The sequence below is a fragment of the Serinus canaria genome, chromosome 2, assembly GCF_022539315.1.
Source record: "Serinus canaria isolate serCan28SL12 chromosome 2, serCan2020, whole genome shotgun sequence".
Taxonomy (NCBI): Eukaryota; Metazoa; Chordata; class Aves; order Passeriformes; family Fringillidae; genus Serinus; species Serinus canaria.
This window is the reverse complement of record NC_066315.1, coordinates 28338877-28362850: the sequence shown is the minus strand read 5'-3', so window position 1 is coordinate 28362850 and position 23974 is coordinate 28338877. Positions and strand designations below refer to the sequence as shown.

Below are 23974 nucleotides of genomic sequence, written 5' to 3'. Positions count from 1 at the left end.
TTTTAATAAGCAGTTTCTGTTTGTTTGCTTATCTGCTTATATTTTTATACTAAACTTCCAGCTTTGAAGGTGCAAAGATTTAAGATTCTCCTGTATTGCAGCAGTGGTAGTGTCTCACAGATTATGTAAATACTTGTGGTGGCAGCAGCCCTGTGAAACGAATTAGAAGACCCCCATCAAGAACATAGCTTTTGATTTTTAAAATTTCTAAAGCAGAAGCTTTCTTTCAGAGTGCCCAGCAGGCTGTGATGTGAGCTTTATTGCTAATGGAAAGGTACCTCTGGGCATCCACAGAGGCAGCAGACCCCTCATGCAGACCGGTTTAACTGCACAGGACCAATCTGAACCTGATGGTCTCCGGCAGTGCGGAGGCAGCTGGACAGGGCTCTTCTTGTGGGGTTTTGTGCCCCTGTCTGCCCCCTGCCCTTCCACTGCCATGTCTCTGCTCATCCAAGCTGAGTTTCCTTTCCTTAGAACCTTGGTCCTTGTTTGCTGCTTTATTGCAGATTAAAGGCTTGGGTTGCATGTGAAGGTTATCAGCTAATGAATAAACTTCAGTCATCCTGTCCTGTGATAAATCTGTCTCGTAGATCAAAGATGAAGCATGTAGACCTTTTTTCTTTCAAATGGTAATTTCTTAAGGCTGTCAGGTCACTTCCTAACGACTGTTTACATGAAAATAAAAACATTAAACATATTTTATTCAAAATGTTGAATTCTCAGTTGTGAAAAAACCTTCTATTTCCTCTCTGAGGAAGCCTTCCTTCTGTGCAGGTCTCATCTGTGGAAATACAAATGATCCTCACATTGTAACTTGTGGTCATGGAAGTATTTTCTTAACACTACCGTTATTTCTGTTTTAAACCAGATAGTTGTTAATTTCATCAGGAGTATGTATATGTATTAGAATGATTTTTAGTTCCAGTTGTGTTAAAATGTGCATAAACTTCTTTTAGCTGTATTTTCACACTGAAACCAAGCAAGGCAGACTGAAGGGTCTTTGTGCTTCTATTTCAATACAAAACCCTTATTCTCCTAAAGCTCCTTTCCATGCAGTATTTTCGCAAAATGAGTTTTGTATTTCAAGAGCAGTGTAAATACTGATTTGAAAATCTATAAGCTCTGGAATGGTCTAAAATAAGGAGGCAGTCTGCAAGCTGAGTTCATCCACTTCTATATATCACATATGTTTCTTTACATAAAATGTGTTTGCGATCTGAATAATTTTTTTATCTTTTTATTTCTGCTTGCTGCCTCAGCAATTGGGGATAGAAATCAGGCTTTCCTACAGAGTGCTGTGAAGTTTTCAAGGGATATAGCAGTTAGAAAAAGGAGGAGAGAATGAAACTCCTCAAGACGTCAATTAGGCACTGACATGCTTAACACACATTTGTGTCATGTAGGACAGAGGCAGCCCTCTGTAAGCTTACAGCAAAAATAGCCCTTGTTTCTGGTTCTAAGCCCTTTTGGTTTGGTCCTGTGCATTTCAGTACTAGGAAGTAGTTACAGTGAAGCCATTTATAAGTGGATAAATATGCAAAAATGATTATATTTATTAATTCTTTTGAAATTTAGAAGTCATCAGTGTATTTTTTTAGGAAAGGTCTAAACCTAGTTTAAACTTGTAAATGGAAAACTGATTATTTTATCAAGGCATGTGCTTGTCTTTTCCCTGAGAAGGATTCTTTTCTTCTCCTTTCACTTATTCTTCATTCTCTTTGTCTTCAAGACATTACTCTTACCAGTTCCTGGATTCTAGTATGACCTTCATGAGGTGAATGGGGAAGTGAACTGTCTTGGTAAAGGATCTCTTTATTCTTACATATCTATTTCTTCTGTAAGCTGAGGATTATGCATGTTAGAAAAGAGTGAATCATTAGCAGCTTTATTTCTGGTTGTCTTTTTTCCTGTGGCTGTTTATGAACTTATTCAGCAAATGTGGTTGCCAGTAAGTTAATGTAGTGAAATATTTTCTAGCAGTGACATTTACTGCCGAGTCCTGCAGTCACTGAATAGGAGGAAGGTTACTGACTGGCCAGGTTTTTGTCTTTGAATTTATATATTATGAGTCGTCATCAAGGACATTTGAAAAATTACATGTGCAGAAACAATTCCCAGTCTTGCTAATTTGATCCTCTTTGCTCAAAGGTTGTTTCCTTTCTGCTTATAATGTATACCTAGAAAAGAAAAACAGTTTCATTCCTTCCTAATACTCTGTCTTCATGCTGTAACTGAATGCAATGTTTCCTAACAATCTGTTAAAAAATTTCACATGGCCAAAGCAATAAGAGAAATGGAAACAGCAAGGACTTTTTAAAGTGTCAGTATTCTGTACAGACAAAAAGTTTCAAGCATTTTGCATTAGAATTTGGGAGCTGCATTAATACAAGTCTATATAGTCAGAGTGTGTATATATATATATATATATGCATACAGAAAATACAACATGTAATTGTCAGACTTACTGATTGTATGCACATTATAAAATAATCATAAAACTTTAGGAATGCTTGGCTTCAGAAAACATCAGCAAGTGTATTGGTAATGCACGTTCAGCGAGTCTCATATACATTAGGAATGCTTTAAGTAGCAGCAGAAGCTTTAAATATCTGTGCTGAGAATGAGCACCTGGTTGCAGGTGGTCAAACTTCCACTGGCTCCAGAAAGAGCACTTTGCTAAGAGTCTTTGAAAATCAGCCTACTTAAATATAGTCTTGACTTTATGTTCCCAGACGTACCCACTTCTGACAATGGCTTCTTTGTTTCGCTGTTGAATCAGTGATAAAAATTGTGAGCTGAATTTTACTGTTGACTTATTTCAGTGGCCCGCACCTTTTCCACTGCAGACTGCAGGTTTTGCAGTAGTTTTGGTAGAGAACTAGAGAATTAGATTTCAGCCTTGCTTGAATGATTTGTAAAAGCGATCTGTTAGAGTTATTAATGGTGAGCATTTGTGAAAATTGAACATTGAAGCATGGAGGACACATGTATTTAGAGTGGTGACAGTCCCTTTCTCCACATGAAGTAAACAAACATCCCATTAGCTACCCTGTTAGTTAGTGTTAGTGTTTTTTATGAATATATACTTATTGTTAAAGGTAAAATTGAATTAAAAATAATCTCAAAATGCAGTTTTCTACTATTTTAGTGACTAGCATTGAGAGCTGCTAAAATGAAAACAAATTGTAAATAATCTTTTAAATCAGTTCTTTAATTCATGCTAGAGAGCACTCAGTGTGGAGTCCATTTCATTATTTATTGTTTTTTCTTGCTTTTGCATATGCTTGAGTAGCTATCTGACAGGCATGATTATCCTTAAGGATAATCTTTTGTTAGGATGCTCTTGTATTATGAGGATATTCCTGTTTTTATAGGGACACAAACTGACTCAATGGTTATGGGTCTCTAGGGGTAGGCTCCTGAGGCTGAGCTCCTTCAAACTAGAATCAACCTTCTGACACCGGTTGTTTGGATTATGGCAGAACCAGCAATTAAATCCAGTTTCTTTCACATTTTGTCCAGCTTCAAGAACAAGATGGGTGGCCCTCTCATTTATAGATGGCTGTTAGCTGTTTGCATGAATACATCAGAAAAAAGCTACAAAGATAATAATTATATTGGTGTAACTTGAAACTTTTTCCGTAAGAGGGGAAATGAGGCAGAATCAGTTCCTGTTTGTTTTCTCCTGTGGGCATCTTTCCTAAATATCAAGGTGATGATACCTTTAAAACAATAAATAGAAAATACAAAATTGTTCATTTTAGAGTTTATTGTTATGTTTGGTAAAAATGCTTGTTATAGTTTCCAGAGTTTTCTTCATAATTTTGTTTCTACAAAACCTATTTAAATCCAGACCTGAAATGTCAAGCTGCAGAATTACCTGAAGTGGAAAATGTGCATGTGTGTGTATGTGTAAAATGCTGGGATATTATTGGATATTTTAGTAATGGAAACTACGCAATGCTTAGCCATTACCTCTCACAATTTAAATTAAATTTTGAAAATTGCTGCAAATGGAAATCCTGTCCTCAGAAAAGCACACAGACCCTGATAGAGTGGCCAGCTCTTCTCTTTACATTTAACTTTATTGATAATTCCCAGGTAGGAATACAATTTAAGTTTTCTCCCAGGCTTGATTTTACATTAAGAACTTCCTCTTTAGCAGAAGCTCTAAAGGTGGATTGCCTCTTTTTGCACCGTGCCTGGGAGCCTTTGGAGCCAGATACATTATCAGTAACTGTAGGAACAAATGCCCCTATCTCCTCCCAGGATTTTAACAAAGCAAATGCAGGTGAAGAGCAGCCCTGTTTCTCTGTGTGGACATGGGGGTTGCAGATCTAATATAGAGGGATTAAAAATTCTTTGGAATTTTTTTTTCCCTCCCCATAATCATCTTCAGCTATCCACGTGCTTTAGTTCAATTGCTACAGAACCCAGCTGGTTTAATTTTATGAGGTTACTGCTTCCTCCTCCAGAGAGCCCTAAGCCTCTGTTTATTTTGGGGGCAGGGAGAGCTCTTCGTCCTGCCTCACCTGCTCTCCTCAGACATCAAAGTGAGCCAGTTCACTCCTCCTGGCTTAATCCTTCCCTTCTCCCTCCCACCAATGTTCTGCAAATTTCCTTGTGTTCTTCCCAGTAATCCAGTGCCCGTGGTATTTGTCAGCAGGTTCACTTTTACCCTGGCGGTACTTGCTAGGAGGCAGAGACCCTCTGGCAGCACTTTCCACTCCGCTGCCTGCAGCTGTGAGTCTCCTACAGCAGGACAGGTAAATTGTCTGGAAAGGAAGGAGAGCGCTGCAGGAAGGGGACATAAATCGGAATAAAACAGTGTCTGTGACAGCATTTCTGTGGGACTGCTTCTTTTGGAGGCTGAGAAACTGTGTTGGTAACTGCAGATCCTGCTGCCTGAAAATACCTTCCAGACAATTCTTACCAGGAAAGTGGAAATCTTTTCAGTTAGGGATAGGGGCAAAGAGGGATCAACTAACCAAAATTGTGCCAAAATGTTCCATGCTTGGGGGTAGAAGAGTAGAGACAGTTTTCTAATACAGTGTGGCAGTTCAGCCAGGTAGCAGCTGCCCAAATACACTGTCAGTTTATGACAAAGGACCTATAGTGCCTTACCTAGGTATTTACTGGAAGCCTCTAGAAAAGTTTGCCTTGGAATTGCTCTACCTTTGCATTTTAGTGAGTAGGTTATCTTTCATTGATATTTACTGAAAGTTGCTCCCCTCACCCCCGAGTCTGGTGACTTACCCTCTTGGGTGGGCTGTTTACTTGTTATACTGTATATACTCAGTGAATATACCATGAAACTGACATGGTCCTTTGAAATGAGAAGCCTCATGAGTACAAATATCTGAATTATCTCAGTGGTGCCTTCAGCACTTCCAGTGTCAGAAGGCTGCAGGTGTACCCTCAATAACTAATGAGCATTTCAGAAATTGCGACTGCACAGACAAGCAAATCAGGGATGTCTTGCACTAAAAGTGATGATTTATAGAAGTGAACCACTTATTAAGGAATGGGTACAATTTCTAATATTGTGCTTCCTCTTCCACACTAACTGGGAACCCCTCCACCTCTCAGGGGAGGCTGCATCTGTCATAGCAAGAGGGTCTTGGGTTAGCTGCCCAGAAATAGATATACTGGCAGAATTTTTTAGTGTCTTAGCACACAAGATTTAGAAAATTCCAGTTAAAGAATGACACTTTTGTGAAGAAGGTTCTAGAAGAATTTCTTTGCTGAACAGGGACAGGACCATAATGTTTAAGTGTCAGATAAGGTGTCATGCAGGGAAATGGCATATGCCTGCATTTTAATGATGTTTTTGTTGGTCACCTTTTCCATGTGTATAAATGCCCATTTATATTTATACAAATATAAATGTATAAACTGGCCTGATGAACACTGATGCAAACTTGGTGTGCTATAGGTGCAGTGTTTTTTATTTCAACTTTTTTTTTGGTCTCAGGTGCTAATCTCAAAGACTTCATGTTAATGCCAAATCATAGTCAGGACAGGGAAAATTATGTTGAATATAGAGAATTAACATACTCCAGAGATGAACAGGTGATTCAATTAATTTAAAATTGAGTTTCATCAATGCATTTTTTTGTCTTTTAGTCATTAATCTGTAATGCTTTTTGCTTAAAAAGTTAAGAAAGAAAAAAACCTCACTCCAAAGCAAGAGCAAGTTATTTTAGCAAACAGTGCTGGCTAAGATGGATGCATTACTGTAGATCTTAATGTCCAGAATTTTCCAATATCAATCTGTAGGAAAATGGGCTGTTATTTTCCATCTTGCAACTCCTTGTTAGTAAACAAAAATAAATTCTAGCTTTTGCTGCAATTTGTTTTCACCTGCTTGCTACTTTTTCTTAAGTCAAATTTAAAATCAAATTTTTTTTTCTATTCTCATACTGTGTCATCTGAGAACATTCCATGTAGGCTTTGAGGAAAAAAATCCCACAATTTTGGTCTATCTTTTATTCTTTACCTCCCCCCCATCCTTTCCCACCCCCTAAGGATTGTAAAGGCTATACTATTGCCTAGCATTCATGCGATTCAAGTAGACCATTAATTGACATGCACAATATTGTAAGCTTTCGTTTGGGAGAGAAAATAAGCAATTTGCTTCATTTTGCAGCATGAGTTCTGTTATCAAAGTGCATTTGTAGTTGCATATTTTCCAGTAAAGGTGACAGATTACTTCAAAGCTGGTATTTTCTTTTTGTTAAACAAGGTTCTCAAATAGATCCATCTTGCCCACGTATTCTATTCTTGCCAGTTGGCTTTGAAAGCTGGTGCTTGGGCTCATCGTTCAGAACTAGCTTCCAAAAAATGAGGTCCCATGCTGTTTCTATCTTTTGAGCTAGTAGGGGCTGGAAGGATCTGATCTGAAGCCAAGGCAAAGACTGAATTGATGGAATCATATATAACGGCTTTGCCAAGTGCTGCCCAGTCATGAAGTCCCACTTTCTGGGAAAGAGCACTGAGACAAGGGGTGGCAGAGCATTCTCTGTGTTAAGGGCTGTCCAGAAATTTTCTTTTCTGGACTTAGAGTCAGGCTACCACATAAGAAAGAACTAGCTTTTTATTGAATGCATTTTCACACATTCACGAGTTGCTACTTTATTCTGCATGCTGCTTACCCGTTTTCTCCCCAGTTATACTTATCCATTTGAAGAGGAAAAAGCTTTCTGCTCTTTATTACAGTATTACACATATTTTGGGCATATGTCATGTATCATTGCAGAGGCATGCTTGCACATTCAGTATGCTTACTTTCATTTGGCTCTGTGTGCACACAGAAATACCCAAACACACATGCAGACTGTTTGAGGTGAGTGGTCACTGCTTGGTGAGTCTAGATGGAGCCCAGCTGTCTTTAGGTCTAAATTCTGGATCTTGAAGGAGTTCTAGTTTTCTAGATGCAACTGTAAAATGGAGAATAATATCAAGATCATGTATTTCTTCAAAAAGTTACTTGACAGGAATGCATAGATTCCTCCCATCCCCACCCTCCCTTCCCTTGCTAGCAGCTTTCATTTGTAAGGTAGTGAAAGTTCAAGTGTCTCTTGTCTATGTTCAGCTTTTCTATAAGCTGCCAGGATAGTCTCCGAAACCACAGCTATGATGCATATCTGTGTGTCAGATATCCAATTTGTCACCAACTTCTTCCAGTATCTGGCAGAGAGCAGGACCTAAATGAAATCCAGTTGACTGGAGCTCAGCTAAGATCTGATAGAGGTGACTTTGATAGATAAATGGTTGGAGAACCTGGTGGAGTCTGTGTAGATGTAATCTCTTCAGCCACTTTTAAATCAGTCCACAGCCTTCAAGTCTTGCTCATTTCTGCAGCTGTTGCAGTGGTCAGAAACAAAACATTTTTTTGCAAGAGATCACGTAGGCTGAAAACAACTGCAGATCTTGCCTCAGTCGTCCATGCTTGCAGTCACTTCTGTCTTCAGCTGTAGCAGTCTTATGTATCTGTAGGCTTTTTGTTCAAAAACATTGGGAACAGTTTAGATGGCAATTCTTGATTACCAGCCTTTACTGTCTCAGCTCTCTTCATCTGTCACCTCTCCTGCACAATATTTTTATTTCAGGTTCTGTTAGTATACGAGGCTGCATACCTCATCCAGCTGCTGGCACAGTAACCTCTGGAGTATGAATGAATGGTCAGCTATGTCAAGTGCCTCCTTCTGATGACTTCTGAGCATCTCAAAGTTACCAGTAAAACTTCTCATCAAAATGTATCGTACAATGAAATTGAAAGAGCTCACTGCTTTGGCATCCTGATGTCTTTAATCTGATTCTTATTAAATGATTGTTGAAATTCAGAGTGCAGCTGTCTACAAAGGTCTAAAGCTCAAATCATAATGATCTAGAAATAAATAATCAATATATGCCTCCCAGAATGCAGAGGGCTATTGTTTCATGAGTTGGATGCACACTTTTGAAACCTCTTTGGAAAATATATTTAAAGCCTGGCATTCCCACCTAGAAAGCTATAGAGAAAGTATTTTGTTTCATAGCTCATTGCTTAAGGTAAGCAAATACCTATACTGAATGTATGATTCAAATGTTAAGGTGACTGTTGCAAAAATAAGGCATTTCAGGACTTGTGAACCCACGGTGTTGTGCTTGGATTTTTGAAAAATGTTTTCTGATAAGAGCAGCTAGGTCACTACTATCACTAAGACATAACTAGCATTTTATGCTCTTTGACAAACTGTTCAATAAACTGTTTAAAAGCAGATTTTTTTTTTTTTTACTAATGCCTACCTGTTGTACTTATAGCATAAATAATTTGTTTGAATCATCAGGTGAGTGCTGTTAAGTTATAGTGAGCGAGGAAAATGGCAAAAACATGAATTAGGGTCCCTGTCCTTAAGTGTATTTCAGTTTGCATTTTGATAGCAGTTTAGAAATGTTATCGCCTGTTTTGTCACAGACATAATTCACATCTTTCTTCAGGCACTGTAAACAAGAGAAATGGTTTAATGGCTCCATAAAAGGCACTCTGTGCTGATAGCTGAGATTAGACCCTTTAGTAATGGATTTTTGTGTGTTGGGGGAAGGGGAGGGCTTGGCAGAAGTAAATGTACTGGAAAAGAATCTTGGAGAGACTCTGATGTATCTGAAGTGCCTGCTGCATTGCTGTATGTATCGAGAGATAGATTGAAAGTGTGACAGTGTTGCCTTTATCAGTACAGGGGCCTTTCCTTCTTGCATTTGAAATTTTACCAAGTGTGATCTTGGTTCACCTCAGTCGGTCTAGTATCTGGAGTTGCAGTGGTATCAGCTTAAGTTTTTTTGTCTTCTGTCTTTTCATCTTGCTGTTGAGTCAAGTCCCCTCTATTCAAGTGTGTTCAAGAAATCTCTCAAAACTTACATTTCATATTAAAAATTTTGCCTCAATTGATGATAAAAACTAGTGAGTTTGTTTAGAGAATTGTGTTTAGAGAAAGATTTGAGAGCATACATTTGAAAAACAGCTCAGAAACAGGTGTTTAGGCCATGCCTTACTGTTACTTTCCTTTCTCTTCAAGTACTCAAAGTCCTCAAACATAATACATGTGAATATAGTATTACTTAGGAGACATCAGAGTTCACTATCAGGAGCAAGTGTGGTACAAAATCAACTGCTGTCAACTGGTTTTATACCATATAGTAAATGTTCTTCACCCACAAGTGTGGATAGGACATCTTTGTCTCTTTGGTCAGCATAGTAAGCATTGCCTGCCATTAGCCAACATCACTGAATTACCAGTTATATTTTGTGGCTTTTTAAAGCATGTTTAAAGCCATTCTTCCTCAGAAATAAGATTTTAACATGTGTTCTAGGCAGGAATCTGAAGTTTGAAAGTTAAAACGTTACTTTTTGTTCAAAGGAGAAATGACCTGCCATTTCATATAGCATATTCCTAATTTCTTCTTCATCTTGAATAATCATCTCTTGAATTGAAAAGTATTTTAAGCCATTGCTTAATGCAGTGCATTTCAGGGGTTTCTCAAAAGAAGTAGATTCAGTTCTGTCTGTACAGAGGTGGTACACTTCCTGTTTCTCAGGCTAGAAAGTGTACATATGAGACTCCTGAGACAAACCAGTTCCTCCTTTGACTTCAGAGTTCTTAGTAAAATTGTTCCTCATGTGAGTGATGTGGTTCATCATTCTTTGGGTGTTATTATGAACAAAATGTTCGGGGATTGGGCTGTTGACAGATAGCAAAGTAGAACAGCACTTCTGAAGGATGGATGGCAGGTTCCACCCCGTGTTTTTGCATGTTACATGTGAGCTTACCTTGTGATGAAATCATTCGTGCTTTGTATAAAATCTAGGTCTGTACAGCAGCACATTATGTATAATATGCAAGCCCTTTTACTCTGCAGATATAAATAGACATATTTATGCACAGAGAATATGCATACAGTAATGTATTATACCTTCATCAATTTGCTACAAATGGCAGCAATCCTGCTTGCCTTATATCCATGTGTTGGCTTTGGAGATGCTCCAGACAGGGTCTGTGGGGCAAGGGTGTGTTTCTGAGGCCGATAAGCCTGACTTGGTGTGGTAGTTGAGATGAGGTGTTGAAGCCATCCATCTAAATACACGTTGTAGGTTGTAGGGTTGTTTGCCTTCCAAGTTGGGAGGTAGTTATCTGTTAGTAATCACTTGGGATGAAATCTTGGCCCTTGGTCACTGTTTAATAAGGTCATTATTAAGGCAGAGAGCCCCTTACTTTAATGGGGTTGAGACTCTTTTTCTGGGGTTAAGTAAAATGAATTTACCATCAGGAAGAAAGAAGTGGTAAGGAGCTGGTTGTTTAAAATGTCATTTTGTTAATATGAATGTGTTGGTAGCTGGTATGCTGCACTAAAATTAGATTGTATAAATAAGCAACCCTGCTCTCTTCAAGAGAAAGAGGATTGAGAACATAATCTAAAATCCAGTTTAGCAAAAGAGAGTATGTTTAAATTCTCTTTTAATAGGGACACTATTGAATGAGCGTCACACTAAAATCAGAAGTGACGGGCAGAGGGTTTCAGTGAGGATATGAAAATTGCTTTGAATGTTTGAAATTGTATTGTTAAAATAAGTCTGTCATCTTCAGCCACACTTAAGACATGTCCTGAAAGGGCAAGTAGCCTTCAAGAAAGCCCCCCAAAAAGCAGTAAGTATTTTTATCAGACTATCTTTTTTCCTTTCTACCTCTAAAAGTGGAGTTACAGATAAAGCTTAGCATGGTGACTGTGTCAGGGGACTGCCTGAGGAAGGCTTTAAATTTTACAGCTACATTATCTTTCTGGCTGTAGTTAAGATAAAGATCTAATATAAAATCACTTTGGTCTGTAATGCTTTCTCTAAATGAAGTGAAGGTGTTAACCTACTTGATTTGATACACTTTACCCTAGCTTATAAAGCTGGTAGGAAGGTGAGGTAAACTTTAATTAAAACTACAGCACAGATGCCTTCTAGCAGTGTGCCCTGTACCTTGCTAGGACTGTACAGTAAGCAAAATAAAATGTACCTCACAGTTGAGGCAGCAGGCTGGAGCCGTGTTCAGTGAAAGTAATTTAATTAGTGTTGATCATGACTCCAGATGATGGTGATTTGATAAGGAATAATTTAGTACTTAACAGCCTTTTACATGCACCAACTCCATGTGGGAAGGTAAAGCAAATTGCACAAAATGAATGTGCTGCTTTCACTTGTGCCTGTGCCAGTGAGCTGGAAAACTGCCTGTTAGCAGACGTTCAGGCTCTCAGCGCTGTGATGAAATACCCAGCCAGTTCTCCGCACAGAGCTGGAGTGTGGGAGTCTCTGTACTCCCGTTATTTAAAAATAAATAAGGGAAGTAATTTTTCATAACAGATTAACTCCAAGGAAGTAGCAAAGTAAAAAAAAATAAAAAAAAAAAAAATAGAGCAGCATGTGGCCTTTGTGCAAATATGTGATACTGGCTTTAAAAAGAGTCTTGTTGCAGTTGTGTTTTAATTTTTTTATTCAAGTTAAGAGATTGCCTACCTTAGCTTTAGAGCTAGCATCCCAGAGCTGCAGGGCCCATCATCTACATTAAATGTATATGCATGCATTATTTGACCAGACATACAAAGGAGAGTCAGCAGGAAAAGTTCACTTGAAGCATCCTGAAACAAACTACTGGATATCAGCCTGCTTTGTGATTGCTTTGGAAAGCTGACTGAGCTGCATTTTGCCATATTATTAAATCTGAGAATCACTTTTCAAGAAGTCTATGTGGTCTTCTTTTTAGCGCAACTTTTATTCAGGAGGAATTATTTTCTTCTTGTGATGTTCAAATTTTCCATCTCTGTTTCCTAAGTTGTTGTGCTGTGCATGAGCATTTCTGTATGTTTTATTGTCTGCTTCTCCTTTCTAATCTTTCCAATAACTGATATTATCCACAAAATACAATAGCTGAATAGGAGTTTTCTGCTAACTCTTGTGAGTTTTGTGAAAATACATGTCAAAATAGAATAGTATTATGTTGCAGATGACTCAACTGAAAGGCAGTAGTAGAAACTGTCATGTAATAGGGTACAAGAGGATCTATTTGTGAAAGAGTTCTCTGAACATTGCCTAACCATGAGAAAACCCATGGCAAAAGTCTGGAATCCAGACCTTACTCACAGATGCCAGAGTTTAGTGGTTCTGTTGCTCACTTCTTAGACAGCATTTCATTTATCTCCCACTGAACCCTGGCGTGTGTATGCAGATGCATTAGTATCAGAAAATATGTAGCCTGTAACAAATCTTCTTTCCCAAGTTCAGATGCAAGAGAAGGGGTAAGATGATACTTGGTGGAATATAATCATAGCCTGACTTTTTGCTGAGATTCCCTAACAGGAACTGCTGCATGTACATGGATTTTTATGGAGATACAGGTGTCTATGTCAGGCTGGAATGTGATGCTCATACTATGGTGTTTTGGTGACAACATCAAAGTTAGAAAACTGAATTCCAGGCATCTTGGGGTTCAAAAATGCATTAACAACCTCATTTTATTTAAAACCTGAAAAGTGTGTTTTCAAGTTGTTACATACCTGTCTTTTAGTCCTTTGTCCTCCTAGCCACTTCCTTAGGTCTGTCAGTGTCAGGTGAACTTTGGATTTTCTTCTGCTCTAATTTTGGTTAAGATTGGATATGAAATAAGGAAAATTGTCTGGCATAAACTAATTTGCTGGTTAACCTTGCCTTTACCTTTGGCCTTTCTCTTAGTACAGACCAACTTGTGCTTCTAATTAATGCTGCATTTCTGTCACACCCCCTCTGGGGTTTTTTTTAGCTTTTAAAAAGTATGACTTTTTTTTTTGTTTGAGTCTATGTCACATTTACTACTGAATTTGGTCAGGCCAGGATTTTATCTTGTTTATTTTTAAGAAAAATTACTTAAACAATTTCTTATGATTTTTTTATTATGTTATTTATAATTAAAAGTGCATATAATCATCCAGTTTCAGAGGTTTCACTGTAAATTTTCATGCATTCTGTGGGATGAAAACACTACTGATCATATACTTGAGGCTGATATAGCTTAAATTTATTTTGGAGTCATTTGTGTGACACTCTTTGAAGTGGACTATTATTGCATTTATAGCTAAAAGCAACCTCTGATATTACTTAGAAACATTTGGTGCCTGGGAAGTATTTTGCCTCTGACAACATTTACAGTAGTTAAGCCAAATATAAGTGGGCTGTTATTTTCCTGCTAATGAGATGGGATGCTGGCCATCATTCTATTAAACAATAGAAGTGATAATAGCCAATGTGAAGATCTCTGGTGTCTATTTTTCAGTTGACACTCAAAGAAATATTTGAAATGTTTATTTCCTATATTGTTTTTATTATTACAATTGTTTAATTAATCATGTGTTTAATTAGCAGTGCCGAGCTTACTTGGGAAGGCTAATTGTTGATATTGTACTTGGGTTTTAATTGCATTCTCCTTCTCTTTCCAGTGGCTTTTCATGGTCTCCCTGTGAAAATCAAGAAGGAACCCCATAGCCCATGTTCGGAACTTGGCTCTGCTTGCAGTCAAGAGCAACCATTCAAGTTCAGTTATGGGGAAAAGTGCCTGTACAATGTCAGGTAAAGTAATTAGGAGCATATTTGCAGTGAGAACTGCTGGCTTAGATGAGGACTGACGAAAGAGTAATAAAACCATAATAGAGATCTTAGAAAAGTTACCTCTTCAGCAGATAACAGACTGATGAGATAATGCATTTAGCTGATGAACACTGATGGATTTGTTTACAGTTGTGTCAAACACTTACATAATAATTTTAAAGCAGTGTTTTTCATCAAAATGCACATCCTCCATTCCTCCTCCATGGGAGCTAGCCAGAATTTAAAAACCCAGGGTACAAGCATGAAATAGAAGAAAGGAGTATCGTGTTTTCCATGAGCTGTGTTGAAAGTACTTTCAAAATGCATTATGTGCATTAGGAAAGAGAGATCTGTGTTACAGGCAAGGGATTGGCAGGTCTGAGCAACACATTAGGTATTTGACAAATTGTGCAGATGTTGTATGTGTATATTCCTGGATGATTACCTTATAAAACAGTGTTTCATTATTTGCATTCAAAAGCAAGTTGTCTTCTTTTATAGGCACAGATAATAAAAGCTTTATTTATTTGTGGGGGTGGAGGTGTCCTGTCCTTCACTCGAGGGCCCATCTCCTCCCTCTAGAAACTTCTACCAAGGGTATTGAGTGATAGGTTCAGGCACTGGGACCCCTCCCTCGGGGGGGGTGGCCTCTGTTGGTCCCCCTACCTGCCTGTTTCCCTGATCCCTACACCCTCCTGTACCCCCATAGGCAGGCAGGCAAACCCCTCCCTGGTTTACTCCCCCCTTTATCACACCCTGCAGACCCCATTCTGGGGTCTTCAGCTGGCTGGATTCCCTGTGTTAGGGATCTTGTTTAAGGCTGGAATAAACCTGGACTTTGCCCCCAGCTGGAGTCCACTCTCCTTCTTCTGCTGATGTCGTGCTAGTGTCTCGTCTGAAAGGTGAAAGCCTTAGCCTCTCTCCCGACCTCCTGAGGAACAGGGGAGTGTCCCTCGCTGCCTGCAGTGCCAGGACAAGCTGGGGTGACTCCGGGCACACACTCAGAGAGGCAGTGCCACAGGGCTTGATACCTCTTCATTCCTTATTGACTTTCTTCTGGTTGCATTTACATGCCACTCCTTACTTAAGTGTCAGCAGTGAAGGATTTCTTATTGGCAGTTCAGTCTATTTTAGAATCTTTCATCTAGCTTTCATTCTCATCAATGCAGTATGAAAACTGTTAGCACTTAAAGCATTATAGCATTTAACTTTTTGGATATGAATGGGGAGAAAAAAGGAAAAGACTGCCACTTTTGCCAGTTATAAGGAGTGATTTTGGTTTCAAAAATCAAATGAATCCATTGATGGATTTGATGGGTGCTAAGGGACCTGATGTAGAAAAGTATGCAAGCTTGTGCTTATTGTATTCCTAATGTCTGCATTTCTCCTGGTTAGAAACAGGGATGATCAAAGAGTTCTCAAGTCCTTTCCTGATGTGAGGCACCCTTGGAAATAGCATCTATGTATTTGTAGGACTAGCAGTTTATTTTTGAGAGGCGGGGGGGGGTGTAAAAAAACTTGTTGGGAGAGGCTGCTGACATCCTAGTATGGGTAGCTAAGCCAGCATACCATTGTTTTTCTGGGTCAGATCACTTCCCTCTGGCTGTATTGTTTTACTGTCTCACTTTGTGGTTTGTGCAAAAGAAAAAGAGCCTTGACAGGCACTGTCAGCTCTTTGTGCTCTAGTCCAGGTGCTTCTACTTTTATGTATTTTGTATACCTCCTGTTAGAATGTGACTGTAAGATTGAGTCCTTTAAAAATACATTTCTGTGTCTGAGGGAAGCAAATGCTGTGCTGAATCACTTGCCTCTAACATGACTTCTTCATTGCTCTTCTTAGTGTAAAGTTGAGAGTTCTTCTGCCCCAAACTGGTTCATAAGTTATCTATAATCAAAAGCTTCTAAATGGGGCACTTGTGGTGGTTTTTTTCTGGATGTAGATGCTATGGTTTCGGTTTTTCTTCTTTCTTTGGAAAAAATAACCTATCTTGCTTTTCCCTTGCCTTACTAATAGTGCCTATGATCAGAAACCACAAGTGGGAATGAGGCCCTCCAACCCACCGACGCCATCCAGCACTCCCGTGTCACCGCTGCACCATGCCTCCCCAAACTCCGCTCAGACTCCTAAACCTGACCGCGTTTTCCCCACCCACCTCCCTCCATCCCAGTCCATTCAAGACAACAGCTTCCCTATGGATCACAGGTAAGACACAAAACACGGGAAGGACCCATGCAGAAGGTGTTTCTGTTGTGGCTCTCATATAGGGTAGTACTGGCTTCCTGCCCACCACTCTTCCCTTTTAGGCTGGGGGATCGAGGTAGAAACCAGCAAGGTTCATAGTGTCAGAAATGTGTGTGTTTATGAAAGGCCGGCACCCTGCTTGGTGCACTAGTGTATGAGTTCATATTGGCAATGACAGACTTTAAATTACATGTTGGTTCTGACTTGTGAGGGTGATTACAGTGTGCTGGATAATCTCATCTAGGCTCCCTTTCCCACGGAAGGTTGGACACGATGGTCTTTCAAGGTCCTTTCCAACCTGGGCTCTTCTATAGTTCTGTGATTCACTTGAGGCTAGAAAGCCCTTCAAGGTGATGAAGTCACTTGCAAGCATGTTCTTAACTATAAATATCTGGCCTCTCACTAAGCAGTTCACCTATCTAAGGGATAAGTGGCCATGTCACAGTGTTGCTGCTTCAGAATATTCTTTAGAAGGGTGGATCATTTTTCCAAGCCCTTCTGTAACGTAGCGTTTCAAAAAAAGATGCCAACATAAACCGTGCTTAAATAACATTAGTCTGAGTAAAAGCCACAAGAGTCAGAGACTAGAATTAAAGCTTAAACTGTCCTTAAGTCACCCTGTTTTGTTTTGATATGTTAGAAATCCCCAGACAACTGTCTCAGCTCAGTTTTGCAACAGAGATGTCCAGTGGATTTCCCTGTTTTTTCAGTCCAAACACTTGTTTGTGGAATTCTATTTACCCCAGCCTTTATTGCATGAATTTGTTTTTGTATGCTGAGTTTTGATTGCTCTTGAATTCCAATGGTGTGTAAAGGAGATATATGTTCAGCAACTTGTTTTACCTCTTAACCATTATCAAATTAAGAAAGACCTGGAAAGAAAACAGTTGTTGGGAGTGTGATTTGCATGTTTCTGCTCTAATGAGGCCTGTTATCTCCAGGGATTTGTGCAGATCACTTTTGAAGGAGGTTGCTAACGCTAATATTGCTGTTTTGTGCTCTGCTGAGACAGCTTTAAATACCACCCCTGTTTCCTACAAGCCCTTCTGGCCATCAAGAAACACTGAATTGGCCCCTTCACCTGTCATAGTCCCCATCTCCTCCCCAGCCATGGACTGTGGTCTAGCCACAGAGGCCCCCAGTGAAGCCAGGCAGTGGTTTAGATTACAGGATGGTGGATAAATGTGTTCCTGTACATACACCAAAGTCAAGCTGCCAGGAGACTGAAATCAGCTGAAGCTAAATGGCTGATGTGCAGAGAACAGTAGTAAGATTTTTCATATGAAAAAAAAGAGAATTGTTATAAAGCTACTTGTAAAGAGAGCACTGAACCTGTATGTCAGCCCTAGCTTCAGTGTTTATAGACATTGCATACATCCTAGTATAGTTTCTGTACCCACAACCCTTGCTCTGTGCAAGCTTTGTAGGCTCTTTACATGATTTCTGCTCCCTTCCTGTCTCTGATATCCGTGTTCTTTAGGGCATTTTGCACTAATGCTTCCCTTCTATTATAGAACATCACGTGTTCTAGTAAAGTCCAAAATAGCTGACTCAAGGAAGGGAAAAAAAAAATCATCTCATTTTTCCCCATTTTTAAAGAAAGGTGGAATTGTAGAGGGAGATATTTTTCCCCATTTTCTTATTTATTTTGAATCTTGTGTATAAAGCAAACATGCACTTCATATTTCTGTGAAATTCAAATTTTCATGATTTACAAGGTGAGTTACTACTACAATGAGTGTATTCAGAAAATGTAATTTAAACAAATGACCTGCCTATGTGAGTTCATATATGCATCTATAACTCAAGGCACAGTGTTTTTGGAACATGCATGCATTGGTGGCATAGGATAGCATTAGTATCTGGTACATACAGCCCATACATCTTCATACAGGGCATGAGTATATGAACGATAAGTGGTCCTAACAAGCACCAACAGGAAACAAATCCACTTGTATAAACAAATGGCTTGATTCCATACAAAGCTTCCAGTACAACAAGTATTATTAACTTCCTTTGAGGCTTTGTGAGTGAGCCTGTTTCTTATTTTATCTTCAAGTTGCAATTTTCTGATTCACTCCTTGACAGTTCTTAATGATAATTTCTGCTTCTTTTTTTGGCTAATGAAAAAAGGAAAAAAAGGAAATGAATGCAGTGCCAGTCAGCCTAACTGTTTCATAATACATTTGAGTTTCTAAGTTTATTTTCTGCAGGTGTAGGTGGAATTGCAAACCCCAATGTTACAGCACAGTACTCATTCTACTGCAAAAATTATAGTATTTACAGCAGCATTGGAAAAATTCATTTTGTCTCCACTACTGCATGGTGATAGTTTCTATCTCTGTAGTTTCCACAGTATTTATAATTAAGCTATGATAGTAAATATTTGTCAGAACAAGTTAAGCAGTATTGTGACAGATGGAATTAGTGTTTAAATTGTTGTAGAAACATGTACTACCTATGAGTTGACAGTCAAGGATTTTATTGCTTGTGCAATCAGACCCCTGCATTGTACTTCACTCACACAGTTTTCTCCAAAAGAAAGTCTTTTGCATGTGTGAATCAAAGCTGGTTCAGACCCAAAGTACAGGAACCTCAGGAATGGTTAGGTCTCCATTTTTTTTTTTACTGTAACAGTAAGAAGCTTCCAAAAAAAAGACATAAGTTACTTTATTTTTTTTAAGTGTCTTGTTTATAATAAGTGATAACAGGATTATTAAGCAGTTTGTTGCAAGAACATTGCATTTGCTGTTGGTTAGTGTGGACACAATATTACTGCTGTGGTGATTACTACTGTGGTAATCTGCAGGAGATAAATGGAAGATATCATGCAGTTCATCAGGGCCCAGTGGGAAAAAAACATCCTGGTGTTCTTCTGTATGATTCTGAACCTGCAGATGTCCAAGTAATTACATTCAGGCCTTTTAGTTCAGGTAGATAGGTTTTATGGAAGAAAAAACAAGCATAGGCTCTTGAGAGTAGCATTTCATGTAAAACAAGATAATTTGAAATTAAATTCTCTTCTTTTTTGCCTACTGAACAGCATTTGGGAATACCAAATGGCAGTGTGGCTTGTACAGATGACAACTTTAATGTAGAAATGACTACGGGGAAAAGTTAAAGCAGGAGAGTAATTAATTGTCATAGGAAAAATTTGTACCCTCTCCTTTTACTGGGTGCTGACATTCCCTTCCTGTTACAGTTGGAGTGCAGTGCCATCTTCGCCAGTCGATCTCTCATGACACTACCCCTTCTGAGAGGACAGAACAGTGGACTTTTACCCTGGAATGTTTCCAAATGTTAGAGCAGACAATACTCTATAAAAAACGTGTTTATTGTGGTCAGAATGCTTTCTGTGTAACAATAAAGATGGGTCAGAGTATATTAGAGTATGAGCAAGATGTTGCTAACATTTGTGAAAGAGCAGAGAACTCTAACTACGCCTCCTTCATGTCGCTGTGGTAGAATGTCTGTCTTTCTACTGATTTGAAGCTGGTGAATTTCCTGTTTGCCTCTTCTGTTGAGGGAAGATATTGAAAGAAAAGAGGATGTGGTGGGGACAGGACTTAGAGCTGGTATTAATAGGTGGGATTTTTGTTTCTTTGCTTGCCACTGTTGTACAATGACTGATCCTGATGGGAGCACTCGGCATAATCGTCAGCAAAATGTTGGTTATTGAGAAAGCAATACAGCCACTAATAATGACTTCTGAAGATCTTTGGGAAATGGAACATAGCTGGAGTCCTTTACATGACCTCTCTAATTTGTGTTCTAGATTTCGCCGCCAGCTCTCTGAACCTTGCAATTCTTTCCCACCTTTGCCTGCAATGCCAAGGGAAGGACGTCCAATATATCAGCGCCAGATGTCTGAACCAAACATCCCTTTCCCACCTCAAGGTTTTAAGCAGGAGTACCACGATCCAGTTTATGAACACAACGCTATGGTTGGCAGCGCAGCCAGTCAAAATTTCCCCCCTCCTCTGATGATTAAACAGGAACCTAGGGATTTTGCATATGATTCAGGTAGGTGAGATTCTCCTTTAGCTCTGCACAGCAAAACAATATTTGACTCCAAGCCAGTGCTCTTGATGTTTTGATCGTATGAATTGAAACTTGCTCTTTTGACACTTATATCTCACAAATAATGTCTGAGACAGCTTACAAAGTATTACAATTGCTACATAATACAGTGTGACTCGTGCCACCACTTCTTGCTCTTTAAAGGGCTTCATTTTCTAGACATCTCCATCCAGAAACATTAAAGAAGTCGAGGAAGAAAGTAATGGGTGCAAATTTGCTTTGTTAAGAGGGAACTTGTTCTGTACTGTCTCATCTTTGACCTCTGAATTTGTGTGCTCATTTTATGAGTTCTTCCATTTGTGTGCCAGAAATAGAGAACTCTTTCTCCTCTTGCTTGCATTACTTTAAATCAGGAGTAACTCCACTGAAGTGGGGTTTATACAGCTATAAAACCGATGAGGGAGAAGAATCAGCCAAATTGGTGTCAGCTCCTCAGTTTGTGCATACTGCTGTGTTTTGTGGAGGTACATAATCTGAGATGCCAGGTTGCTGATGTAGAGAATACACTGTTGCTATTAATAATGTTTATTATGATTGTGCTTATAGGGCAACTGGAATGGAACCTTATTGCTCTACAGACAGTACAAAACAAAGGAGCTGGTGGCAGAGTCTGCTCCCAGTAGCTTCTGATCAAAATAGAAAAGATAAGCAATAGGAAGGATAGAAAAATAAATCAAGGGAATAATACTGTAAATATTTGACAAAATTTCAAAGTAATATTTATACTTGGGAAAAGAATGAGAGTAATGAGTACCAAGTTAAAAGGCGAAGGAAGCTACAAAGAAGAAAGCTGGAAAGGTGGTATGAAAAGAAGCTGAGATTAAAACATGAGGAATGCTCTAGGTGGGGTTAAACAGTTGATTGGTATGGAGCCAAGATAATGCAATCAAAATGTTGTTCATTTTTAGTGTAAGTGATTTCTGCAGCTCCTCTTCAGTGTCTGCCTTGGCCCTGCTTTGTGCATGACACACTGTTGAAAGGGAGGGATTTCAGCTGTGCTTCTGGAAAAGGGTACATTGCTTTCATACACATCCATGCTAACTGGGACAGGGGGAATGGATGGCTCTGTCTGACTTCAGTCTGGCTCCCCCTTCTTCTTGATGTTGCTGTACTCCCAGGGCTTTCCTTCTGGTTCAGTCTCTGGCTAGATACTTTTGCTGTTTATTTTCCAAAGGCTATATGACAGCTGTCTTGAAGGGTCCTTTGAAATTTTAGCTCATGAACGACTATCTTGCAATTTGATATAGTGTAGAACAGTTTTTTTATTTTCTTTCTAACTGTAGCTAACTTAACACTGTCTATTTGGTGGGGTATTTTGTGGTTTCGTTATTGTAAAGTGCTTGTTGTAGAGTTGGTCTCAATGTTAGAATGGGGGAATTTGGAAAGTAGAGCTTCTTTTTCTTTCTTATTCTTAACAAATAAAAAACCAATCGTTAGGAAAATTTGAGTTAGCCCTTAACAGGGAGGGGACCAGGGGTGAAATATTTCTCCAAGCTGAAATATAAAGCAAGATGAAAGTGAAATGGAATTACAACGATCAGATCCAGAACTCAACCCATTCATTGATGAAGATTCTATGATCTGTGGCTTTGTGGAGTTATGTATCTCTGGTCCTAGAGCATATGGGAGAGACTGTGTAGTTCATGTGGCAGAGGATAATAAATGGGTTTGCAGCTTCAGGCACTGCCAGTCCCTTACAACCTCCACAAGTACCGTTATTCATCTTGCTAAATTAAAGGTCAAAAAAAGGCCCTTTTGTAAATATGCTTCTTATTTGGCTCAGAAGTGGGATCTCCTTATGCATCTCCTTACTGTTACTTTAAATCTGGATTGGCTGCTAACATTCATCTTTCTTTGGAATATTCTGTAGGGTAGAAAGCAGGAAATTTTATTCTGAAATGAAGATGTACAAACTCGTATCCAGTCCTGTCATGTCTATTTATTTTGTGCCAGCAAGAACAACATTCCACTTTATAATAATTATCTTCAAGCAAAATTGTTGCTTCTTTGTAGATGAATGATTAGTTTTTAAAAATGTAATAGCTGTGTAACCAGTGGTCATGAAAAATTAATCTCTTGGTATCAGGAAGTACTTTTATTGGCCTCAGAATCACTGCATTTAAGTTGACACATCTGTACACTCCATAAATTGCAGTCAACAACTGTGGTCTGTTGATATTTTGTCTTGTTACCATCTGTTCTCCAGAAACCATCATTTTCCATCCTTGCTAAGAGTACATTAAATAACCCCTTAGGAAACATAATGTATTTGTCACTGAATCATTGATTTCATTTTTCACCTATGGATGTTCAGGGAAAGAGGAATGCCAGAGTAAAAAGTCTTTTTTTTTCATTGCATTACATTGCAGCTCAGATAAGAATATAGAAACACATTAAAAAAGTTCATTGTAATGCACTGAGATGTTCCTTTTGGGATGTTTTTGAAAGGGACTCGTAAAAGTTCATTGCTTTTGTGCACTATTCTTTTATACTTTGTGGGAAGCTGATGAATGAAAAGCATTATTATAGAATGATTACAACTCTATTAAAACATGACATTAATTATGACATGGGAAATGGCAGATCAATTAGTTGTAATTGTAATTGCAGGTATGCAATTTCTACTGCCGAATAGAGATAATGGAGATGTTTGAGATAATGGAAAAAGAAAAATGTCAACAGAGTAGAGGCTCTTCCTTATCCATCCACTCTTCTAGAAGTCACAGTGTATCATATAGGTTCAATCAGACATTTTCTGTCATGGATTTTTTTTTTCCCCCCCATCTCTGACAGTCAGGTGTATTTAGTACTTGATGGTAAATCTAGCAACTTCAGTCACACAAGTGCAGCCAGGGACATACAGACCTTTGAGATTTTGCATAATTAAATAATATACTCCAAAAGGCTTCCCAAGACCTTTGTTTACAAGGCCTAATAGTGGGTATTCCTGTAAGTTATCACTTCTAGAATTCAGTAACGTGTTCAGGTATTTAAACAAAAAAGCCAAACTTGATATAGCTTGTGTCATCTGTGCTTTATATTTTTGAGCAGGACCTTCTCAGTCTTAACCCTTCTTACATAATGTAGTGTATTTGCAAATATAGTAAGGTATGACTCTAGCTGTGTGTTTATCAATAAAAATCAAGTTTTAAACTGACATCTTAAATTTTTAAATCTTATATTTGTTTTTGCCCAATTGCCCAATGTTTGGTTTTGCCCATTTGAAAACAGTTATTTTGCAAAATTGAGTTATTTTGGTTGAGAAATTTTTATAACCATGTCTTTGGAAACTGAAATTTGTCACACAGTGGTAATGGAGATGAATAGAGGAGGAACTGTTGTTTGCACTACTTACTGATTGCCAGGAATTTTTCTGTTGAAATTTAGATAGAAGATTCAGTACTTCCTGAATGTGTTACAGGCATTAGCAGGGCTGTTCTCACAGTTTCATTTCAGGGTAGCCTTACAATTAATACGCTTGAACGAACCTTAGAAAATTTGGATTCTGTCCCTGT

The 23974-nt window shown here is 38.7% G+C and overlaps 1 protein-coding gene across 2 annotated transcripts in view; it reads left to right on the top strand.

Annotated features, from left to right (window-relative positions):
* Window positions 1–23974, top strand: part of ETV1 (ETS variant transcription factor 1) — a 64730-nt gene that overhangs the window by 19791 nt on the left and 20965 nt on the right. For both annotated transcript variants that reach the window (XM_050971423.1, XM_018909464.3), the window contains exons 6-8: window positions 13990–14119; window positions 16152–16340; window positions 20155–20402. In XM_050971423.1, the coding sequence (XP_050827380.1) occupies window positions 13990–14119; window positions 16152–16340; window positions 20155–20402 (567 nt within the window). The remainder of the gene's footprint in view (window positions 1–13989; window positions 14120–16151; window positions 16341–20154; window positions 20403–23974) is intronic.